We start from the raw sequence: 24,278 nt of genomic DNA on the forward strand, positions 1-24,278 counted from the left end.
CACAGCACCTCAGGCCACCGAAAAACTCCCCCGCCCCGCGTGCCCTCCGCGATACCGCGCGGTGGCCGCAGCTGCGCACGCGCAGTCCCCGCCCTCTCCGCGCCCGTGCTCTCTCCTCAACGCTGATTGGCTGGGAACGGCCCTGCGCCGCGGCCGACGGCGGGACGTGGTTCCTGGGTGGCTGCTGGCGTGCGGTTGCCGTGGCAACCAGGGGCGGTGGCTGCGTCCCGGGAGGTGAGGGGAGAGCGGCGCCGGGCCGGACCGAACCGGGACCCTTCCTTTCGGGGATGGGCGTTCGGGGCGCATCCTGCCTCTTACCTGTCCCGCTTCGTTTACGGGCAGGGACCTCAAAGCCGCCTTCCCACGGGCTGTGCTTGGGGGCGGTGGGTCCCGGGCGTCCTCAGGCCGCCTGCTGTGTGCGCTGGGGCGAGGGGCCGGGGCCGTGCCGGGGCCTAGAGGGTGAAATGACAGGGCTCTGGGAGCCGGGGATGGAGGGAGACCTGCCGCAGGGACAGCCCCAAAGCTGGCAGAGCGGCTTCTCTGCTGCTACTGCTTCTTTGGGAAGAAGGTCTAAGAAGGGACTGCGAAAGGTATTTTTAATTAAAAAAGCAGAAAAAAACCACACTTCTCAGTTAAAACAAACAAACAAACGCACACACACAAAACCCACATGGATAAGGGGAACTACTGAGTTTCAGCCTTGCTTAGTATGTAAGGAAGTTTCTTCTGTCTTCACAGTTTCAATCTTTGCTTTCCCTGGGTTTCTTACAAATGTAGTACAAAGAGGAATCTCTGTGCTTTGGTTGAGCGTGAGTTTTAGGATTGAAATGCTTTTTGCTGTCTCCTCCATTTTTTTGATACATTAATGTGGGGGTATTATGTGTTGGCTAAAATACCTAATGTACATTCTATTATGTACAGCCAACCTTTTTATTTTGAGTTGTTGTTATATTTGTTAGGGTATTTTTATCCCCACATCCAGTTCAAACAATGTGTCTTGCATCTTCCCTCCTCTCTCCTTCCATTCTCCAGTTCATAAGCTCATTTGGGAACAATGGCCAGAATTAAAAAAAAAAAAAAAAAAAAAAAAAAGTTGGTATTGTTGTGAAAGCCTCTACAATATGTGTAAAACTCACAGTTTTTGACTGTACGTAACAAATGTACATGCAGTTGTGTGCGTGGTAAAAGGGCTCTGCACACATACAAAGAGTACTGTAGCTTTCTGCCACTTTTCATGGCCTGTAAAACCTGCTACAGAGAGTGATGTATTTTCTAACTTATAATTAAGCTATGAGCTGACATTAGTTATTTATTTATGTGTATTAATTACTTCTGCTGTGGACCACTGTGCTCATATTTCTATATGAAAAAGATGAAGACTGGGTCCAACCTTCTTAAGCACCCTGAAAAAAAAATCAAATATTAAAATGTTTTCCAAATGTTAGTTAATACACTAAAAATTTGAAAAAATGGCTGCAAGAAAGGGATAAGTTTTTATAAGCAGCAAAGACTATACATAAACGTGTGGCTAAGCAAAAAGGGAACTGTTGGGGAAACATCAGATCTGAAATATGCATGTCAGCTTTGTTGAAAACCTAGGGTACAAGCAGTATGATATTCTGATATTTTCCTTTCTGTTTTTAAGGTGTTTTATTAAACTACTTAAAAGAGCATGTGGAATACACTATTAAAAGAAGCAGTAGAGCAGTTTGGCCTATTACAGAATTATGGTTCGACTAACAAAGGACCTAATTGCTAAGAGTGTCAGTCACAAGAATCGCAATGAAGAGGACTTTGGACAGTATCTGCGGAAAATAACTCATCTGAATTTATCAGATAAAAATATAGACACAATTGTAAGATTTATTTTTCTTTATTCCTTTTAACCTGGCTACTCAGTTGTTTTGTAGTTACTCTTATGATTAATTGTTTATAGTTGGAGAGACAAACTAGCAAAGCCAAGTTTCTGTTTTATAACAGCTATAGTATGTTTCAACATTTGTATTGATTTGCAAGTAAGCGTTAATAATACATCTGTTTGGAAAACTGCTTCAACATTCACTGCTGTGTGGAACACTGCTTGTATGTAAAAATGCTTAAATGGATTTTAAATGTGTGGCATTTGAAATGTGAAAATCTTTCAACTGTAACTTTTCATATAAAACATCAAAGCGGGTGACTGTAACTCCAACAGTCTGCAGAGTTTCTTATTATTGACCTGATATTTTTTCTTCATGTGGCAAAAATCTTGTTGAAGCATTTTGCTTACCTGAAACTGTGGAAATATATATAATCTGTGTAGTGGACAAGAAGGATATTATCAGTACACCTCTATTTTTGTAATTAATTAAAATAGAAAACCCATGTAAGCAATTGCACAAGACAGATGAATTGAAGTGTTGAAGTGAAATATTCTTTGCAGTATTTCACAGAACTATTATAAAAATCTGCAGCTCTAAAAAAAACTCAAAACAATTTGCTATTTTGATTATTTCGTACAGTTGCTACATTGTAAAGGATCTTTCAGGAATTCACCAGAATGGAAGTGATAACTCTGTTTGCTTACCTCTTTCGCCACTTAATAAAGAGAATATTTCAAATTAATCATTTAGATCTGACACTTTTCCTATAGAATGGAGCCAGGCTGTTGCCATTGAATCAGTACCTGCAGGGCTTTGACAGCAGCGCTCTAGCCCCGTTGAAATCCAGCTATAGTGATCTTGGAGACTTTAGGTCTGAAGTTAAAAACCAAAGTTAATACTTTCAGCAGCAGTTTGGTGTTTTATTTAAAGTCTAGTGTTTATTGATGTGTTTATTCCACGCAAACTGTGGAACAGAAAATGAGGACATAATTTTGCAGATCAGATTTTTGTGTTAAAGGAAGCAGTAATTATATTACATACTATTAAGTGCAACGCTTATTTTATTCTCATTAATGCAAATTTTTTTGTAGTCTTGGGGAATTTTACAAAAAGTTGTTAACTCACAGCACAATCTTTTCAATCTATCTGTGATTTATTTCTTAGATTTCAGAGGAAGTCTGAGAAAGGAAAGGGGATTTCAGGAACAGGATATAAGCCAAGTGAGGTTAACAAATTTGGACTGGTATAGTGGCTTTTTCACATTAGTCAGGTTAAAATCTTCTTTTTTTTTTTTTAATTGCTCCCTGGGGCTTATTCATATAAAAAATAATCCACGACCTTTTCATTTTCAAAGGCTAAACCTGCAAACTTAACCTAGTCCTCCTTCCTTTGACTTTAATAATAGGAAATTTATACAGGTTTCAATAAGACCTGAGTAACTTCGAATCCCCTCAAGATACTGAGCACATTTTGAAATTGCTAAACCCTGAACAACGGAATTGTTGTACGTGGTGGATTTCTGCTTTAAAAGTGTGATTTCAGTCAAGAAGATTAAATAGCTTGTTCTATGTGAATGCGTCCGTGCAAGCAAATGGGTTTATTCAGCCCAGTCCTAGGAATGTGCACAGCCGTAGCGAGTCACTAATTTGATCAGTCCATTTGATTAGGACTGGTTCGTCAGATGCCATAGAGAAGTTTTACCGAAACCCTCATGAGAATATGTGTCCTTTCAGTTATTTAAGAGAAACACATTCAAAGAAACTTGACATTTGAGTGGAATCGCAGACTTGGAAGTGTATTAAAAATCTCCGAACTGCAAGTTTTTGTATAAATCAGGATTCCTTTACCGAGAACTAGTTCCATTACATCACTGAGGTTTGATGGAGATGACTACACTAATAATTGTGATTTTCTGAAATCCACGTCATCAAGACAGGGAAGGGAATGAAGTCACACAGGTTCTGATGTGCCTGCTGGTGATGGCTGTAGTCCTCAGCTTCAGTGTGGCAGAATAGTAATGACAGATTTCAGTCTTAAATTTGATTATTACTGACACTAACTCAGCTTTTCTAAGAAAAACAGTTGTGAAAAGTTTTTGTTAAAGGTAAAAATGTATAAATCCTGCAGCAGAAATTAAATTAAAAACGATCAACAGCTTCCAGAAGCAGCCAATGAGTTAAATCTATGTAGCATTAATTTGTTATTGTTTATTTCAGGGTCACCTCTCTTTGTGTAAAAATCTTCGAGTTCTGTATTTATATGATAATCAAATCCGTCAGATCCAGAACTTGGACTTTGCTTCAAATATAACACACCTTTACCTTCAGAACAATCGTATTTCATGTATAGAAAATCTCTCATTGCTGAAAAACCTTGAAAAACTGTAAGTTTGAAATTATGTATTTATTTCACTAAAAGAATAATTATTACACTAAGAAATTTTTTAAAATATGTAGCCATTAAGGTCCTCTCAGCTCTTAAATTTTACTTTTCAAATAAAAGTAATTGCTTATGATTTTTTAATGAAGCATTCTATGATATAAGTAATGACTTATCATCTTAACATACTTATTTGCATTTAAATTATTTTTTTGCCAATAATAATAATAATAATAATAATAATAATAATAATAATAATAATAATAATAATAATAATAATAATAACTGCCAGAAAAATCTTGGAACTGTCAGCTGTATGTTCTACTCGCATGCTAGGTTATTTTTTCTATTATAATTTCTAGGTATTATTCAATAATACTTAATACTTTTTTAAATATCTTGAGGCCTTGTGCTTGCTCTTACTTTCAAAGGATATTTAATCTATTTTGTGTTCTATACTGCAGGTATTTGGGGGGCAACTCCATCACTGTAGTGGAGGGTTTGGATAAAATAGAAAAAATAAGGGAGCTACATATTGAAAATCAACATCTCCCTCTTGGTGAAAAGCTTCTATTTGATCCAAGATCTCTTAGGTCCCTGGCAGTAAGTACATTTTGAGAATTTCCATGAGCCGTTAATCAGTAGATCAGTATTTTTAAGTTAAGTTATTAGGGCTTGATCACTGCATGTTTTCCTTTTCTGCCAATTGGTGGCATTTTTTCAAATCTACCAAGGGACTCCTGCCCCAGTTCTCATATAAGCACAGAGTCCAGCAGGTTCTACTTCATTTACTTTTCTGCGAAGGATGGAAATGAGGATAAAGAGAGAACGGAAGTAAGGAAATGTGTGGATGCCCTATACCAACAGAATGTGAATAAACTAAAAAAGGGGTAGGAATTCATCACTGTTAGTTATCTTAGTCTACTTAGTTTGTAGTGAATTCATTTCTTAGTATTTCTCTGATTTGATTGTTACATTAGTTTATTTACTGCCTTTTGTATTTCTCTAGAGAATGCAATGGCAACAGAAAAGAAAAATATGCCAACAGCATTTTTTCTGGATCTTAAGAACAAAATCAAAAGCATTCAGTTTTAGTTCTGCAAGATTTCTGTGTTGTGGTATGTCAAGATTTCAGGAAAACCAGCTTTTGAAATTTTCTTCCAATATGTTAATTGTTCAGTGAACATCAAATGTATTGTCGAAGTGGTTAAATAAATAGACTTTTTTTACTAATGGATGTAGTTCTATACTAAAAAAAAAGAAAAGAAATCATCTTGCTTTGTCTCCCAAAGTGTAGTCGGGGCTTGATGAGCTTTTCTTGTGAAGCTACAGAACTCACTGAAAAGCAAGTTCTTTTGTTCATGTGTATATCATAAACATTTGACCCAGCTCTAATTATTTCTGGTTTGAGATTTGTATTACCTAATACATTAGGAAAATGTATTGCCATTTTCCTTTAAAAGAAATGAGCCATTCCTGTGAGAGCATTTTTACTTTCCTCTTTCTGTATTAGATAAATGATGAAAGTAGAGGGAGATCAAATAACTTTATTATTCCCAGGATGATAACTCGTGTACTTCAGTGTTTTTCAGCATCCTGGCCTAGAGTCAGTAGCATTTTGTTCTTTGTGGCTTTTATTTAAGGTGTTTTGGTGTAGGTTTGGTTTGGTTTGTAAGAAATCCTTTGCATTATTGACCATGTAACATCTTTGTGGAAGCTACATGTAAAACATTCTATTTTTACCCTTTGGATGCTAAGTGTTTGGTCCCTCTTCAAGACATCACTTCTTACTTCATCTTCTGTGTCTTGCTCTTAATGCTGTCATAGAGGAAAGAGCCAAAAAGATGGGACCATATAGCTCCCTGTGTGCCACAAGCAAATGTTTTGATGATCACATCATCATTAATCTTTTGATTGAGGAGATTAAGTTTATGCTCTGTGTGTACCAGGATGATACTAGTCATTTCTGCCTGCAATGTTGGTCTTTGTCAGGTTTTAGAAGGGGGTTAGATGTCCTGTATACACCACTGAAATAGGCATTTTCTAACTAATGGTAATTGCCATATCTGGTATGGCACTGGATTAGGTGTCCTTTTTCATCTTCTAGAGATATAAGCTTCTTGGTCCTTTTACATGAAACTACATTAAGTATTTCCTGAGATAAACACCTGAAACTTATTTACTTTTTATCTAGAATGTAAGGATCTTTCTAAGCAGTGTCTTTTACAAATGGCAAAGTTCATTATATGTCTCACTAGTGTTTCAAAGAAGCTTCAAGGAATACAGGCATGTATAGCAAGAGGTTTGTAGGATCAAACCAGAAAGAAGAACAGCATAGTGCAGCTGTCAAATGGGACTACTGGGTATCAGATATGGATTTCAGCTCAAGGCAGGTCAGATGTAACCTTGGAAAAGGCAGTCAGTTTCTGTGGCTGATTCACACTTCAAATGTAGAGTTAGTGGCACTTGCAGAACTCTCTAAGGCATTTGAACACATTTAGAGAAAAACAACAATTCTGTATTTACTAAGAATTACTGAAATAGTTAAGAAATTATCTTTGGTTTTACTTCAAAACCAAAATAAACAGCATTTTAGGACAAGATGGAAAGCCAACATAAAACAACATATGAGGTACATGGTAGTTATATTTGCATTTGCATGATTCTGCTTCATATGCTTGTTCTTCCTTTAAGAGAATTTTCTGTAAGAATTTACAACTTGACTCATTCATGGCACAAAAAAAAAAAAAAAAACAACAAAACTTTTTCTGCTTTTCTTCCTTCAGAAATCTTTGTCTGTATTGAATATCAGCAATAACAACATTGATGCATTAGAAGAACTGGCAATTTTGGAAAATCTTTCTTATCTTATAGCAGCTGACAATCAACTTCAACGTATGAAGGTATTAAAATAAGTATTTGTTCTAGTAGTATGGGTGATAAGAAATTAGTCAATTCATCTTTATCACTAAATAGATGAGTAAAACAAAACTTTACTTCTACAGTTATTGAACCTCTGACTTTCCACGCATGCTGTCTTTTCTCATCCGAAAATTGTCTTGAGATTAAAAATGGAGAACCATTTATCTAGTACGTCTAAATGTCCTTTAATCCTATGTAAAGTGGCAGTTGTGCATACATCTGTTAACTGAGTAGTAAATGCACGGAAGTTATAACTACAACATAATATGTTCAATATGTAAAATTAGTGTGTATGTTTTGGCCATCCGAGTGACTATCAGTGGCTTAATTTACAAAGGTGACATAGCCATTGTTTTTTAACTCTCAACATTTTACCACATTACAGTTTTTAGTTCTCTGTTTTAACGTAAAAGCTGCTTCTTGGATATCAGATCATCTGGCTGATTTTGCTGCCGTTCTAATATCAAAATGACTGTGACTGGTGTTGCTGGAGTAGCATAACAAGTATTCATCGTGAAAGTATATATTGAATTTCATAATTTTCTGCTAAGGACAGACATCTTCATAGGCAGGAGCTCTAACTTCCACAGTAAAAAACTAAAATAAAAATAAAATAAAATAAAATAAAATAAAATAAAATAAAATAAAATAAAATAAAATAAAATAAAATAAAATAAAATAAAATAAAATATTTAAAATAAATTTTAAAATAAATTTTAAAATTAAATAAATGTGGTTTTGCTTTTCCTTTTGCAGTAGTGAATGTAGTTCACACAGAATGTTCTAGATTTACAATTTCTGGCTTCTCAAAACAAACAGTATTGGCCTTGTCACTTCTCATTATTTTTATAAGTTATGATGTCTTCTACTTCTTGACATAAGGAGCAGTTAAAAAATAATTTTAGTGTCATGCTAGGAACTGATTATCAAATTTATGTTGAACAGTATGCTGACACCATTACTGCACAGTGAAGGCATGGAACAAACTTTATATATTACTTAATAAGCACTGTTTCTATTTAATGTAAACCATAGGCATTAGTGTTCTGCTTTAAAAAAAAAAATCTATATTTCTGTTAATAAATAGTAAAATTAATTGGCTTCAATCATAATCCAAATCACCAAAGCAAAGCCTTGATTAAAATAAACTCTTTCATTACTGGTTTGCAGATACATTCCTTTTCCTTAGAAAAGGTAATTTTCTCTGGTTAGTAATTATTAAAATAATTATTCTTATTAATTCTAAGAACACTTAATACCTTATTTTTAATTTGGCTGTTCATTTACTAATGAGGATATTCTAGTATTTTGTGTGCATAACCTATCAATTATCTAGGTCAATATACTTTATGTGGACTCTTATTTTTTATTTTTTAATATTAAAAAATCTTGAATGATGCATTTTTTACTAGACAATTATTAGTGTATTGTATTTCACATTGTGTTTCTGTCTGGCAGTTGTGATTGAATTAATATCAAAATACAATTCATGTTGGCTTTTGCTGGGTAATTAAAACCATATTGACTGTGTTGGTTACATCAAAATAGCGGTAAGATTTTTTAAATAGTTAGTGTCTCCAAAGCTTCTCTTTTGAAAAGGGTTCATTTTCTAAATAAAACTTGTTACAGTGATTATTTTTGTCTTTTTTCTTTCTTATAAATACAAAATACTTCCGTTGTGATGATCTAAAAAGAAGATTGTCTTAGCCAAAGAATGAATTATTTTTAAGAATGGGGATGCCAGTTCAGAGACAGCGTTTTCAATGTCTCAGAGGAAAAAACAGTATCTTCTGAAACAGAATAAGGAGAGGACAAAAATACCGCATTATTCAGTAACTGTGTATATATTATCTAATAGTTATTAAATGTCGTTGTTTCATCATCAAGAAGACCAGAGTTAATATTTACCCGAATCAATTAGATATTTAGATTTCCCTGTTACATGGTCACAGCTTTTGAAGAAGTATGTGGTTAGCATTTGAATTTCCTGCTGCTGCTGCTGTCAGTTACACTTGCATCAAGCTCTGGTAAATTCTGAAAGTGACTGTCCTGTGTGTTTTCGAAACAATCTCCAGGTTTGGAAAATATGAAACAGATAGGATGTTTCTATTCGTATCTTTGCTGACCTGTAAAATTGATGACCAAATTGAATGCGTCTAACATATTGTGTAATGCAGCTGGATGTCCAACTTCCCAGCTACAATTACTGTGTTTTAGAGATTACATTTTAGTAGGCTTTACTTATTGCTAATATAAATTCTTATTTTAATAATGAAAAAAAAAAACAAAACAAAACACTGTTGAAAAAGCAGTGAACCATGTAAAGTATTTAAAAAAAAAGTCAGGTTTTGCTCTGTTTAAGAAGCTTTAACTTACAGTGGACATCTGGCAGAACAATCTCATGCATCCACTAACCATTTAAAAAAAATAGCTGACAGAAAGTTTGAGTGTGTTTCAGTTTTTTTACAACCCTGAATTTCATGATTCCTTGGCTAACATGATTCTACAACTGTGACAGCTGAAAGGATTTTAAGGGATATACAGTTATACTACATATATATATATACATATATATATATATACACATATAGAATTGCCTCTGCTAAGTGAACTTGTTACACGCAGCAAAGGCTCTTTCATTCCTACACCAGCTGCTTCCATTCTTCTCCCTCTTTCCCCTCTGTTTTCAAAACTCTGATGTGTACCTCTTTTTCATGCCATGGACCTCTTTTTCTATGTCCCCTGTTTTCCCATTCCTGCTTCCCCATCACTGCCATCAAGAACATCCCCAGGAATGTCTGGCCTTGATCAGAGACTGTGGTGCTGCTGCACAACAGAGAAGTGTTGGAGAGCTCTGTACCCAGTTGGGCTTCACCCGCTGGGAAGAGAAGCTGTAGAGAAGCAGGGCTGGTCACCACCAGTGAGCTGTGTAGCAGAGGTAGATGGCAGCAGGAATAACGTCAAAGGCACAAGAAATGCGTGAAGTACAATCTTCTCATGCAGGCTTTTCTCACTTTTGTATAACCAGTATAATTCTTTTATGGCTAAACATTTATCTCGATTTTTCCCGGTATTACGAAAACCCATATTCGCTTTTCAACAATGCCACGTTGATTTTGGCGTAGTTGCAAATTAGGGCTAGTAAATGGAAGCACTTAAGGTTCTGGATAATTTGCTGCATTGTTAGCATAATTAACAGACATCAAGGCATATGACCTCATTTCACATGACTAAAGTTTATATAACACAGTCTCAACAGTAGACAGAACAAAATTAAGTAATTTTTCTCACTTCATGCACAACAACTTACTATGACTAGCTACCACACATAAAAAGCATGTCGTAGGTCTATTATCAAGAACATAATTGATTTTAATAGGATTTGCTTTTCTTTGTTTTCTGTTGCTTGCTACTTCATTTATTTATCGTTTTGAGCTTCTGATTGACTTTAGTCAGGTTCACAAGGACTTTTAGGCAGTTTATTAGGGTTGGAATACTAAAAGATTTTTTTAAAAATACTATGCCTCTTAAAAAAACCCAAACACAACAACAACCAACAACACAACTGTTCCTGTTTACAAAAAGCCAGGATATTGTTTGTTTATTAATGACCTTCATTTTGGGAAGATTATGACTTGTGTATTTGGATAGATAGAGAAAATATAGCTAGAAATACCTACAAAAAATCTGTATTTCCTAAGTATTTTAATTTATTCAACCTCTGCCCAGTATTGATTATGACAAGAGGATATCACGAAAGATGAATTCATTCGCTTCAGAATTGAGTCAGGAACAAGAGAAAAAGTATAGATTTTCTCAAACAGATTATGACAGGTAGTCAAAGCTGTGACAAATTGCTGTCTGTAGATGTAGTTAGGGCAGTTGGACTAGACGTTTCCAATAAAAACTGGAGCATACTGGTCAAATACCAATTCTTAAATGGCCATCGTTAATTGGTAAGAACGTTCTTCCCAGTGCTACAGCTGCCTACTAAGGCACTTGCCCTTCCCCACTCCCCACCCCGATGGAATATAATTTGCTCGTCAGTATTTTGTAGCAGACCTCAAAGTGATAGCATGACATGATCATTTATCAAACGGAGACTGCCCAGAAGAGTGTCTGGTCCCCTTAGTACAGCTTATTGAAAGGCTGGGAAGTGAAAGCACTTTATTAGAGACAGGAAGGCAATGAACAACCAGAGCGTATCGAAAGGGTAATCATATTTCAGCACAGGATTAGTGTGCTCTTAGATAAACATACACTGGAGTAAGCATGTTCTGGGTCATTTATCAAGTAAGTAACAGCTAGCAAAAATCTACAGGACTCTTTGTATACATTCATCAATGTTAAACTGTATACATTTTATTTCAGTAACAGACAATTTCTTGTTGCCAAACTATTACTTGAAAAAATTATTTCTAGTGAAATCTAGAACACGTTCAAATTAAATGACAATGCCTAAATGGTTAAGTAAGAATAAATAAATACCCTTGCTAAATGCTATTTCTTTTCTAATGAGCCTGACCTAAAGCATTTTCCCCTAAATTGTTGTGTTTGTGATTAAATGTTAGCACCTAAGCTGTGGGGGTTATCATATTGCTATTCTGAGACATGCCGATGAAGCTTTGCTGTGTGACATTCTGAGATTTCTTCATGTGGACTGGTCCTCAGAGTTTCTTGTGTTGTTTTATCAGTCTTGCTTCTCACAGTACCAGACTTTTACTCTCTATTTTTCTAAAAAGATGTTATCATCACTGGATAACAATAGATGATAGTTGATATCACCATCATCATCAATAAAAAATGATATGGTTTGGAGGTGTGAGGCAGCGCTGCCACTTCCACATGACTTTTTAAAACATGTATTATATAACCCATAGAATATTCCCAGGAGGATTTTCTATCAAAGGTGCAGAGCCTGGAAAACCAGAATTCTATCTGCTTGTGTTACCCAGTTGATTTTCTAAATTTGAAGCAGCTAAGAGATATCTACATCACTAGATGCTTTATTATTGTCATAAACTACAAAATTCTACAGACTTTGCAGGTTAGAATCCATCACATCATGATTAGTAGATTTTTTCCAAATTATTACAACTGTAGAACATAAATTCTCCTTTTGTATTCATACAAATTGCTTTGAAACCTACCTTAAGTTTTTCACACATATAAGGAAGCCTATCAAGAATGAGAGTTAAATGAAATTTTGAAAAGAAAGTATTTCAGAAAGTAGGGTATCTGAGTGTAAAGGACCAATCTGCTAAGCTTTGCATCCTTTTAACTTGAATTTATTGTATTTAAAAGACAGAAGAAGTTTTATCCAGGTCATACTGCCCTTGGGTAACCAGGCAAAAAAAACAGATGAAGAAAGGTGTATTTCAAAAATTTCACTATTTGGGCCAATACTATAACTGACCACCCACAGTTCTCTAGGGGGGGATTACTGTTTCTCCTGTAAAATACAGTTACATATATATAAAGAGAGAGGCAGTCTACTGTGATTTGCACAATTTTTAGTTTTTTTTTTAGTGTGGTCTTTCTCTGTAAAGTACTGATTCTTCCAGAATTTTTTCAAAATCTATTCAGACACTGATATTCTAAGGGCTCTGTGAGACCATGGGGATGCATTAGCAGACATTACATATCACACAAAGTTTTTGGCTGGTAATTCCTCAGCTTTAGGTGCTTATAAGTGGGATTGTAGTGGTAATATTCTATAGCTGGCATTACTGTGTCCTTAAAAATGCAGAGTTTTCCAACTACATCACCATTTCTTCTGTGCAATTATCATATATTCAGGGAATGCTATGCACCACTCTGTTTGAAAATGCACATTCTTAATGTGCGTATTAATATATGAATAGTCTCATTGAAGTTATTTCTGTGTGCAGGATGTGGGCCTGGCTGAACAAATCACATTACTGTTGAATTTTACTCTGGAGAAGGAAAAATAATCACAATGTTCTGTCCTTGTATCAATTGCAGGATTTGGAGGTTGCATTAAAGAAATGGACGAAGCTACGCAGAATGGATCTCACAGGAAACCCCATCTGCCACAAACCGAAGTACAGGGACAGGATTGTAGTACAGTCACAAACTTTAGGTAAAAATAAACCAAATAGCCAGCCCCCGAAACCCACCCGTCACCCTCACAGTTTTAAAAAATAACTGATAGGTTAACCGTTCTTGAATTGCACTATGTATGTAAACACAACTACTGCCATAGGTATTTATGTCAAATAATATGTTTTTAATTTATGTAAAGATAATGTAGCTAAAACTGCTTATGAATCAACTACACATACTCTGTTGCTTATCTTTTGCTATTAAGAGTTGTAATTATTTGTTTTATAATAGATGATTGGTGAGACTGTTCTAAGACAAGACCTTGCTGTATTCACATTCCAGATGTTGTGAAACTGATTTTCACATTTAAGTTCAGTCTACTATTCCCCTATCAGCCTGTAGTATTTAGGTGTTTCAGTTGTACAGTTACAGTTGCACGGGTCATACCTTACCGTATTTGGAATTTGTTATATAACATTTGTCCTTAAAAGCAGTTTACACTTATGTTGTGAATGTATTTGTTAATCTTATCCTTACTGTGATGCAGTTTAAATTATTATTTTGAGATCATTTTAACATAAAAGGAAGGAACTTATTCTTCTATATCTAAGTATTCATACTGTAGAAAGAAGTAAAAAATATCTGATCGTTTTTCACTTTTTTGGATAAAGATGGCAATTATCATAAAAGCTGTAATTACAGAACTTGTCTTCAGTTTTTCTGAGAGTATAAAATGTTGGCCATTAAAAAAAAAGAAAAAGCCTGTCTGCACAATGAAAATAACAGTGCCTTAGGACACTTCTAACGCAACCTAAATTTGTGGCCAAATGAGGTACTTCATTTGGTCTGGCTCAGAAATGCAGATGCAACCAAGGAAACCCAGAGCATAAGCTTTATGGCACCTGAGAAAAGTTAACCTTAAAGAGCCAGATCTGTCTGTCTGTCTGTCTGTCTTCATGATCAGTAGGGTTCTTTGATTGGTAAGACATGCGGTCTCTCTCTCTTAACCTGAATTTCTGCACCTATATATATCTTGTGTAAGGGTATAGTTTTTCTTCAAAACATTCCATAAGGTGCTGCATGTTAACTATATGTGAAATACATGTATTTCCCTTGAAAGTTATAAAAAGAATAGATGCTTTCTTTTGTAATTAAGATGTGTCAACTCACTCTTGCTTCTTGAATGTGAACATCAAGCTGTATTGAGGGTGTTATTTTTAACAAAAGACTAAAAAGAGAAAAAAATATTTGAGGAGAGCAAATATAGAACCAGCAGACTTTATATACAGATTTGTACAGCCTGTTAGTTAACTTGGGGTATCACAGAAAGTGTTCTCTTCTCTTTGACAGAATCCCTCGATGGGAAAGAAATTAAAGAAATGGAAAGACAGTTCCTAATGAACTGGAAAGCCTCCAAAGCTGCCAGGAAACAACACAAAGAAAGAATGACAAATGAACATGCAGCCTATCTACATTTTTGTAAGCAAACTAATCAATTACTTCATGCTTATTTGCAATACTATAGAAACAATAAAATAGCAGCTAACAGTAAATATATGAGCAATGAGACTTGTGGTAGTGGTGAGATCAAAACACAGGAGTAGAAATTGAACTTTTCCAATATAATTTTTAACACTAGTTCATGTGCTGCTTTTTTCTCCCATTCTAATCTCCCAGAATTATGGAAAGGAGTAACTAATACATTTGGAATGTTTGTAAATATCCATTATTATTTTCCATATTAAAAACAAAAAGTGTTGGGCACTCTAGAATAAATATGCATGAAATACATCAGACTTTTAAAATCTATTTGTTGATACTTATTTGACCTATGTAAATTCCTAGTCCTTTTAAAGGCCTTCACAAGATCCATGTCTAGCAGAAGTAAAAGTTTTAAACTTGGAAAGAAGAAAAAAAAAAAGTCTTGAAGGAAAAAAAAAAGGCTCTTGCAACAGGTTCTTGCAAGCAGGAAAACAAATTAGTTTTGAAATTCAAGTACAACCCAAAGTAAACTTCAAGGTTTTTAAAAATTGATGGGGTGGGGGTTGTTGTTGTAGAGTTGACTGCAGGTTAAGACATAAGTGACTTGACAGCATGTCTTGCCATCTTGCAGAATTTGGAAATGGACATTAGACTTCAAATTACTCAAAATAGTTTGAATAACCATATCTATGAAATAAAATAAAATTGGTGGCAGTTCCGCTGTTGTTTTCAGAACATAAACCGCGATATATAACATGGGGGAGAGAGCATGTTCTTTATAGCCATGCTGTCTCAAATTATTAATTCATGACATCTCGTGAAGATCAGTTATTTTTAAAGACAAGAAGTGAAAAGCGCTCGGCCCATGAAGTTCAGCCCCAGTAATGTTGCAGTCTGCTCAGTGTTTGGAAGCCATATATGAATGGCAATGATTCTGAAAGTAATATTCTGTCATCTGAATAACTACTGAGACAAGGAGGTGCTATGAAATTGAATGTACTCCCTTTCAAATAACTCTACCTGAATATGAATACCAGCTTTAATATTCACCTTCATCAGTGTTTGCAGCACTTCCCATATTTTCATACAAAGTTTTCCATTCTCGATTATCAAATTGGAGGCATTTTACCTTAAGGCTTATTACACTGTTCTTATAGATAACAGTATAAATATCTTGTTATAGATATGTTGGAACCTGTGATCAATCATACTGAATATTAAAATAGATATGGTTTGACTTGAGATATTGAATTAATCCTTCTTTGTTTTCTTCAGCTGTCTCTGAAACATCTTATCCTCGACTTCCCTTTTACCACATTCCCTCTGTGAAAGAAAAAACAAATTTTTTAGTTTTGTCTGAGATGCCCAAAGTTAAAAGAAAACCTCTGCCTAGAATCCTGGGGAAAAAAAATCAGATGATAACTCAGGTATGTTCTTCAGACATCTTCCTCTTAGTTCTCTTAGTTATTGCTTTTACAGCCCTTACTCAATCAGTTGGAAAACAAGTACATGAAGGTACAATTTCATCTAAAATCAGTTCCAGGTTGTTTTAACCATGTTAATTTGTTTGAAAGGCAGGATAATAGACTTCAGTTTCTGGTTATAAATCAGTAGACTCACTAACAGTAGTAAGTGTACTCCAGTGTTACTAGTTTCTGTCATATGCATTTGACTGTAATCTTCCACAAAGGTAAGACAATATAGAGATTAATTCTTGGAAATACAGTTACTGTCAACAACATTGGTGAAGATTGAACCCATGCACATAGTAACATGCAGAAGGAGAAACAATCACTTTTCGTCTTACAGTTTACTCCTAATAGACACGTTCTGGTGAATTGTATACCTGAGTAGCATTTTCCTGTAGCATCAGCTCAAGATCATCAAGATAATCAAGAAAGAAGATCTCAGGTGTGTGCCTTACAGACGTGTAGGCGTTAGATGAATTTGAACAATTCAGAGTTTAGCATATGTATTTCTCATTCACATAAACAGCCTTGTGAACTCTAATGCAACTGTTTGTGGAAATAAAAACTGCTTATAGTGATTTGCAGTTTGGAACCTATAGTTTTTCCAGTTTTACGCATAATAACAGTTTAATTCAATATCTGGGACCTAATATCATTTCTTCCACATTTTTAATGCTACTTCTAGCCTCATTGGCCAACAAAAAAAAATCATTTATGCAATGCTGTAGATAAAATAAATAAATGTAGGTATTCTTTTGTAACTAAATTACTATATTTTGTAACTAAATTACTGTAAAATTAGAATTTATTAGTATGTTTGAAACTTTAACAAAATTACATTTAATACTATTTTGTTCTTGACAACTTACTACTCTCTAGTCCATCCATTTTGTCCCTACTTATTATTTGTTCGTTCTGACTAGAAATAGCTGCCTTTGCCTTGAGAAAGGAAAAAGAATTACAAATCAGAGAGCTCCTCTCTTCAAAAGTATTATTTTTGTTCTTCATATGACAATGGATATATTCTGGCCTAAAAAGAAACTGAGCTCATTGTGTGTGTGCCCATTTTTGATTTTTTGTCTTGCTGCAAGAACTGCAGGATCAATGCACTAGTTATCACAAAATAGTACTACTATGCAGTTATTTTCCAGTGAATAGTCCAGGCTTGTGAAATTTAGAGGGGTACAGCCCAATACTCAGGCCATACAAACATGCTTTTTTTTCTTTTAATTCCATTGTAAAATGAGTTTACCCCCATGCTCAGTGTTCTGCCAGCCTGCTTTTCATCTTTATTAGTATTCTGTCTTTTGGGACCGGCTGAACAAAACTACACTTTTCATTTACCATTCCCCTTAGTTCTAATAAAGGATGGACCATGTGTGTACAGCAACTCCCAAAAAGTTATTTTCCTCAGTGTTAAGAACTTCTGCTATCTCCTTGGAGATAAAGCATTCCAATTCTACTTTACCATGTTAAAAAGCTGTCCAATTGTTAAGCTGCTTTCCTTGACAAAAATTTTCCCAGTATTAAGAAGCCAGAGTACAATCCTGGCCCTGTTGAAATCCCTTTCGACCCCAGAAAGGCAAAGATTGCATCTTCCATACTTGATTGGAATAAAATGTCTATATTTATCTTAATTTGCATTAGCAAATTAAACAATTTGAGTGATTTTTATTTGTTTGTTTTTACTATTAGTCTAGAAGATTTTACTCTGACTCACATAAAGGGTAGAATAAAATACAATCAGATTACTTGCATTTAATATTTAAAACAAAATTTTAAGCAGGGCTTCTATCTTGGATGCTGAAGGTTGCCGTACATTACCATTTCATATGTAATCACTGATCTTGAGACATGTTCTAATCTTGTTACTAGTTGAATTCCATGGAAATCAAAGAGTCTTGGGAATTAGTTAAAGGTTTGTGAATTCTTTAAAATGTTTTTGGTTTGGTTTTTTTTGTTTGTTTGTTTTGGTTTGGTTTTATATTTGTTTTATTTGCTGTTTTTTTGTTGTTGGTGGTTTGGTTTGGGTTTTTTTAACTCAAAATCCATAAATATTAATTCTCAGAGTATATGCAAATATGAAAAGATGACAAATCACAGTATTCTCTTGCCAGATCCAGTAGCCAGGGATATGCATAAATGTGCCCACATGTAAGGCAAGGAAATTTTGTCAAACTGAACAAATACCTGCATTGTTTAATTTAAATTCAGTGTCAGACCAAAGAAATTAGTGAAGTTTAAACCTATCCCCTGTGTTAGTCAAATAAGTTATTCCAACAGATGTTTCCTCTTTCCCTGTACATGCTGGTGAAGTCTGACCTTGGCAACTGAAAAACAGGCATTAAATACCTTTTTAACTTACATTTAAGATCCACTGAGGATTACATACAGCTTGAGCAATGAAAAAAGCCAGTTATTACTAGATTACTGAAATATGTGATTAATCTTTCTTTTTTGATGATATAAAAACAATAGCAATTTTATATTGGATTTTAAGTTAGTTTTGAACATTTAAAGAGAATTATGGATATTGGCAGGAAGTAATTAAAAGAAAACAAATCACTTAACCATTTTAAAGATACCTAATACCTTCCAATGGGATACACTGTTATTAATTTTCCCCAAGTAGAGAAGTTGTTGAAATGTTGATGTTGTAAACTTAACCTGTAACCAGCAGTTTCTGCCCACATTTCCTTAATTATGGAATTAAATATCCTAGCAGGTATTCATAGCAATACCACAGCAATTCAGAATTTGGTGGGAAAATCACCTTTTGTCTCTCCAGTGTATGTTATGTGATTAGCAATAAGGTAATATCTTTAAATTATATAGTCAGCATATAATAAGTACACTGGATTGTGTCAGCTATTCATAAGCCACTCCCATAGCCACCATGCACAGCCTGGATAGTCCAAGTTCAAGGTCAAAGGGAAGGCCCTTGCAGAGAGCAATATTAGTTCTCCCTCTTCTTAGCTCTTTGGCAGGTGCTCCTAGCAACATTGCATTTATCTGTTTAAATATTTATAAATGCCTTGAACTGAGATGATTTATGTGGTCTGAAATCTATACAGAGTAATGTGTATTTGATAACAGGTAAGAAAGTACACGTTCTGCGTGTATACTGGGCTTTTGTTTATAGACTCTACCTGGCATTATAATAAATAGAATTATTAAGGCCTGTTATATGACAGTTGTTTGGGGAGGGCTGATACTGAGATTATAATGATTATATAACCAAAATATAACATTTACAATCATATGGTTATTTCGTATTACAGAATATAGTGCTCTTATTTGAGAGGGTGGTAGGGGAATATGTTACCTCCAGGTAACCTAAATCATGTTATCTTACTGAATAGAAATTTCTGCAAACTTCTGAAAATTCAAAACTAAAAAACTATTTTCAGCCTTGGCTTCAGAAAAAAGGAGAAATACAGAATTGAGATACAAACCAGTGCAATTTTAGCTGTGCACCCTAGAGCTGGTTTTAGCCACTGAATAGCCTACAAGCACTCCAACTGTATTCAGGATCATAGAATCATAGAATAATTTGGGTTGGAAGGGACCTTCAAAGGTCATCTAGTCCAACCCCCTGCAATGAGCAGAGACATCTTCAACTACATCAGGTTGCTCAGACCTGTCCAGCCTGGCCTTGAATGTCTCAAATTCACTTCCAGTACCCTGGGATCCCATCCAGTTACAAAGACTTGGATGTGACAGATTTGCCTTTGTGGTTCCCAATTTGATCATCATCTACTGCTGGTGGTATTTCTTCCCAACAAAAACTGTTCCTAGGACCTAGGAGGTGTGAGCCCAGGCCTTGCCAGTAAGGATGCTGGTGCTTTCAGAGCAATCCACAGTACTGCTGTAGACTTTCAGTATGTTAGAAGTACCAAAAGGGAAAAAAAATAAGGCATCGGTGCCTGAACACATCCCCTTGGCACTGCTCTGACCCTAATCAGAATATATATATAGATATATAAGCTTTGTAATCACTGTGTACACACACAGTGTTTGAGTTACTGAGCTACAGTTCACATGTGAACTTTAGATCAGTAACTGATGAAAAATTCCTTTTTTTCTTAAATGTCATATTAAAAATAGTGCAAGGCGTAAGTTAATTTATTGCCATATTATTTATTTACATGTGTAGGTATGAAACAGTGCATAGAACTGCCTGTGCTACACCTATAAAAGCCACACAATCCAAAAGTTCTGAGATTGGGGCAGAAAGGGAAAAAATAGCCAAAAAAAGAGAGTCAGTGTTCAAGATATGCCCATTGTTCTTTCAGGATAAGGATTCAGATGTGTGATCTGTTAATATGGACAAGTATGTGATCATAATTCAGAGTGTAACTAATAAAAATAAGGGGATCAGAAAGTCTCTTCCTTGTTTTTCTTATGATTTTTTATCTCAGTGCATTATGCAAAGCGGGTGTCCTGACTAACAGAGCTCTGAGTGGAATCAATTAATATGTGAACCTGCTTATTTACAGTCACTAAGTCGTAAATGTTATATATTGTGACTGTAACAAATTTTACCTTGCTGGGAAAAAACAACCAACCAAACCAACAGTGACTTTTTACTTTGTCTTGTGGCCTTGAAGGATTCTAGGAGTTCACTGCTAAAAAGAAATGTATTTGAACCTTACCTCTTCAATCAAATACCTCTGTAAACAGACACTGCAGAAATGACTGACTACATCTTTCTGTTCTCTTAATTCGGAGCAGAATTAATTGCTGCATCCAAACCAAGATGAATCAGAGCCAGCTGTGAAATGATCCATATAATAGACTAATACTTTAATTCAAAAATAGATTTGGAGCAATAGGATCTTCCTTTCTTGGAGATGTAATATATTAGACTGTCATAGTAATCACTAATTACATGTTCAGTAAAGTTGGGTAGAATCAGTTACATGTAGTTTGTAGAAAAATGGTTTGGAATAAAAGATGGAGTCTTATCTGATTTCATTTATACAAGAAAATGTTTTGATTATTGCTAAGGTTTTGTTTCTTATAGAACTTGAAAACTATTGGTATTCGATATAAATTTACGTGGAAAAAATTATTAACTGTAACCATTTTTGTGTGTGGAAATAGTTGATCAGCTTTGTAGTAAGTATAATACCCCAATAGATTGTGTCAATTAAGATTAGTTTGGCCCCAGGTTTGGCACTGGGGAGAAAAGGGCTTTCACTGCATCAGTCGATATCCTCGCAATAGGTAAAGACCTTTTTTTTTTCTGTCTGCATCTTTTGATAACACAGATTACAAATTTTGTAGAAATGTTGTGTGGCCCTGGAAGCGATAATGAAGACGGGAGCAATGGGGGCCTTGGTGTGGGTCTGACATGAAGATCTCACCTGTCTTCTCTAATCTCTCTGATGTAGGCTGATGAGGAATCTGAAGTTACGGCAGAAGTTGAATTCTAAAAGCCAGAAGTTACAGGATGTGAAGATTTGGCTATTATTGGATTTTTTTTTTCCCTCAAAGCTAACAAAGAAAGGTACCGACATCTCTTTGGATATCTGTGTTTTTGCAATCTCAAAACCAGACAGAATGAAAGATGTTGCACTTAACACCACCTTTAAGAGCATTCAGAAAAATACAAGAACTGCCTCTTTATTTAGAAGCAAAGCTGTATATTAAAAGCATGTAAAAACAACGGCATGTGGTAGGCTTAACTGGTTGCCTATTTCTTGAGCTTCCTCAAGAAAGGAATTGGTTTTAACCTGCGTCTAGTTTGTGACCTGACTACCCGAGTAGCGGCTTCATTCCATATATTATACTCTTAGCAATTATGCAGAGGCGTTCTTACAGTCTCTTACTTCAAGAAGAAAGATGCTATTAGCTCATGATTTGTGAGATCTGTAGTTCTAAAAAATAATTTCCATCATTTAGATTTTTCCAGGTTCTGGTGAATAATGGGGAATAGTTAGGAAAGAAGGCATAAGAAGATTCATGATATCTGTGCTGATTAATTTGGGATTACACATTAATTTTACTCCAAATTCTGCCAGGACTTCGGTTTGGCTGCTTTGCACTAGTTTGAGTAATTAAATGAACACTCAAGACTTCAGATATAGGGAAATTCCAAACATAGACATAAGGAAAGAAAAAACCCAGAATGTAAATTGCCCCCGGAATAAAACCTTTCTTGATGGAGTTTGTGTGAACATCAGCTCAGCATCTTATGTTTGAGACCCTCTCTGAGATAAGGAATTTTTCCTGAGTAAGGAAATGAGGACCTGGTTTTTTGCATGCAATGTTTTGTGTATTTTGATATGGTTTTTATTTTATTGCCCTTTGATAAAAATTCAAATAAATCATCAGTGATATTCAGGTTGAGGAAGACAGAAGAGCATAAATGTAAAAAGTTGCTTCTTGTTTAAACAATTCCCGGAGAGGAATGTCAATACTTTTGGTGAACGTGTTTGACGTAGCAGCTCCTGGATTCCTGACTCAATGCTGTGCATTAGGAAGTCACCTCCTGATTTTTATAGCACGGTGTTTTCTGAGGAAGCCTTTCCACACTTACCCTTCCCTCTGCTTTGCACACACCCACTTAAAGCCATTTAACAGATCTTTAGCATTTCTCAGTGTTTGTTATGCCAGTAAAGCCAGTAAAGCATTAGTTACTTTTCATAGGTTCTGAATATTTCCAGCTTTAAGATTTTAGTTTATTGTGCATTACATAAAATATTTCAGACCCAAATTAAGTATTCCCTGTATGGCATTTCACACAGATTCCTGCAACCAAGCAACTCACGTGTAGCTAAAGCAAACCCCCTGTATTCCACTGGTGAAACAGCAAAGTGGGTTTCAGTCTCTCTGGCTCTGATCTCCCTCTCGCTTTTCCTGTTCTGTAATAGTTTGGCTGCATTCCAGCTGTATACATGTATGTTGGGTGCCTTTCTTTGGCCTGCTCTAAACCCCTGCATTTTAAGCCTGCACTTCCCCTCGAGTGCAATCATCCACGCTGTCTTTTGATGCAGAAACATTCACACTCGGCAGCTCCAGCAGAGCCAGTTCGCCTCCCACTGCACTCGCCCGTGCTGCCCGTAACACCCGCACTGCTCACGTGGCTGCTGGCGACGGGAAACCAGCCAGATCTCCTGGGGTTCTCATCCTGCACCCTGTTTTCCCTTCTCTTCTCCTAGTGTGAGAGCGGCTCAGCTCACCTTCCAAACTGGACACCTTTCTTATGATCTAGAATGGAACAGTTCTGAAGTATTTCCTTAAATGTCTCTGGGTGTGAAATGGAATTATGGTGGGATCTCAGTATCCAAGTCTTTTAAAAGACTTAAGTCTTCTTAAGTAATGTAAGACTGGCTTAGTATTAAGCTCCAAAACTTATGCACACACACACACATTAGAATGGAGCCCTTCTGATGTGTATTTTAGATATATTTTAAAAGTAACTATCACTGAGAGAAATGGACATCTGCTTCTTAGTGGTAGTTGGGAGAATGGAATATTAAGCTCACTTAAGCTTCCTCTTTGCAACTTGCCTCTGCAAATTTTATTGCTTAAAAAAAACCCAACACATTTATTTTAAAATATTTGGATTTATGACTCTGGATGGTAATATCTAGAGGGGAGGACAATTAAAAAGGGGGGTAGGGAGCATATTTTAACCTTTTTTATTGTTTTAGGGTTATTAAGGAAAATGTTCATCAAAAGACTGTGATTTAAAAAGGAGTTTTGATTAAGACAGCATTTTTGGAAGCTAAACTACTTTGAGCAGCAAGTTCGAAAGGAGAGTTGAAATCAAAAATGTTCATCCTATTTTCTTTTCCAATGTTAACATCTTTCTTACAGCATACTGGTGAGGCACTGATGTGTCCTAGTAGTACAGTTTTAAGAAGCAGCTACCTTTAATAATTTAGAAAATACAAAAAAAAAATTGCTACATTGTAATGTGATGTATTTGACATAACTGCAGAAAATGCTGTGGTCCTACAATACACTAACAACATGGCATGTGAAGCAAGGAAAAAGTATTTGGTAATTTTCAAAATACCGATTTGGAATTAGAATGCACTCCCATTAGGAAATGTTGAGTTTTCCCCATGAAGCAGCTGCTCTGAAT

General features: G+C 35.4%; 1 protein-coding gene across 1 annotated transcript; it reads left to right on the top strand.

Annotated features, from left to right (window-relative positions):
• The first annotated feature begins 147 nt into the window (after window positions 1–147).
• On the top strand, window positions 148–22,802 carry PPP1R42 (protein phosphatase 1 regulatory subunit 42). The gene is made up of 9 exons (XM_082045587.1): window positions 148–234; window positions 1,646–1,856; window positions 4,079–4,245; window positions 4,706–4,844; window positions 7,028–7,144; window positions 13,149–13,266; window positions 14,580–14,708; window positions 15,987–16,138; window positions 21,577–22,802. The coding sequence occupies exons 2-9, from the start codon at window positions 1,728–1,730 to the stop codon at window positions 21,616–21,618; spliced, it is 993 nt and encodes a 330-aa protein (XP_081901713.1). The 5' UTR covers window positions 148–234; window positions 1,646–1,727; the 3' UTR covers window positions 21,619–22,802.
• The last annotated feature ends 1,476 nt before the right edge of the window (window positions 22,803–24,278 follow it).

The sequence above is a fragment of the Streptopelia decaocto genome (assembly GCF_964273445.1).
Source record: "Streptopelia decaocto genome assembly, chromosome: 2".
Taxonomy (NCBI): domain Eukaryota; kingdom Metazoa; phylum Chordata; class Aves; order Columbiformes; family Columbidae; genus Streptopelia; species Streptopelia decaocto.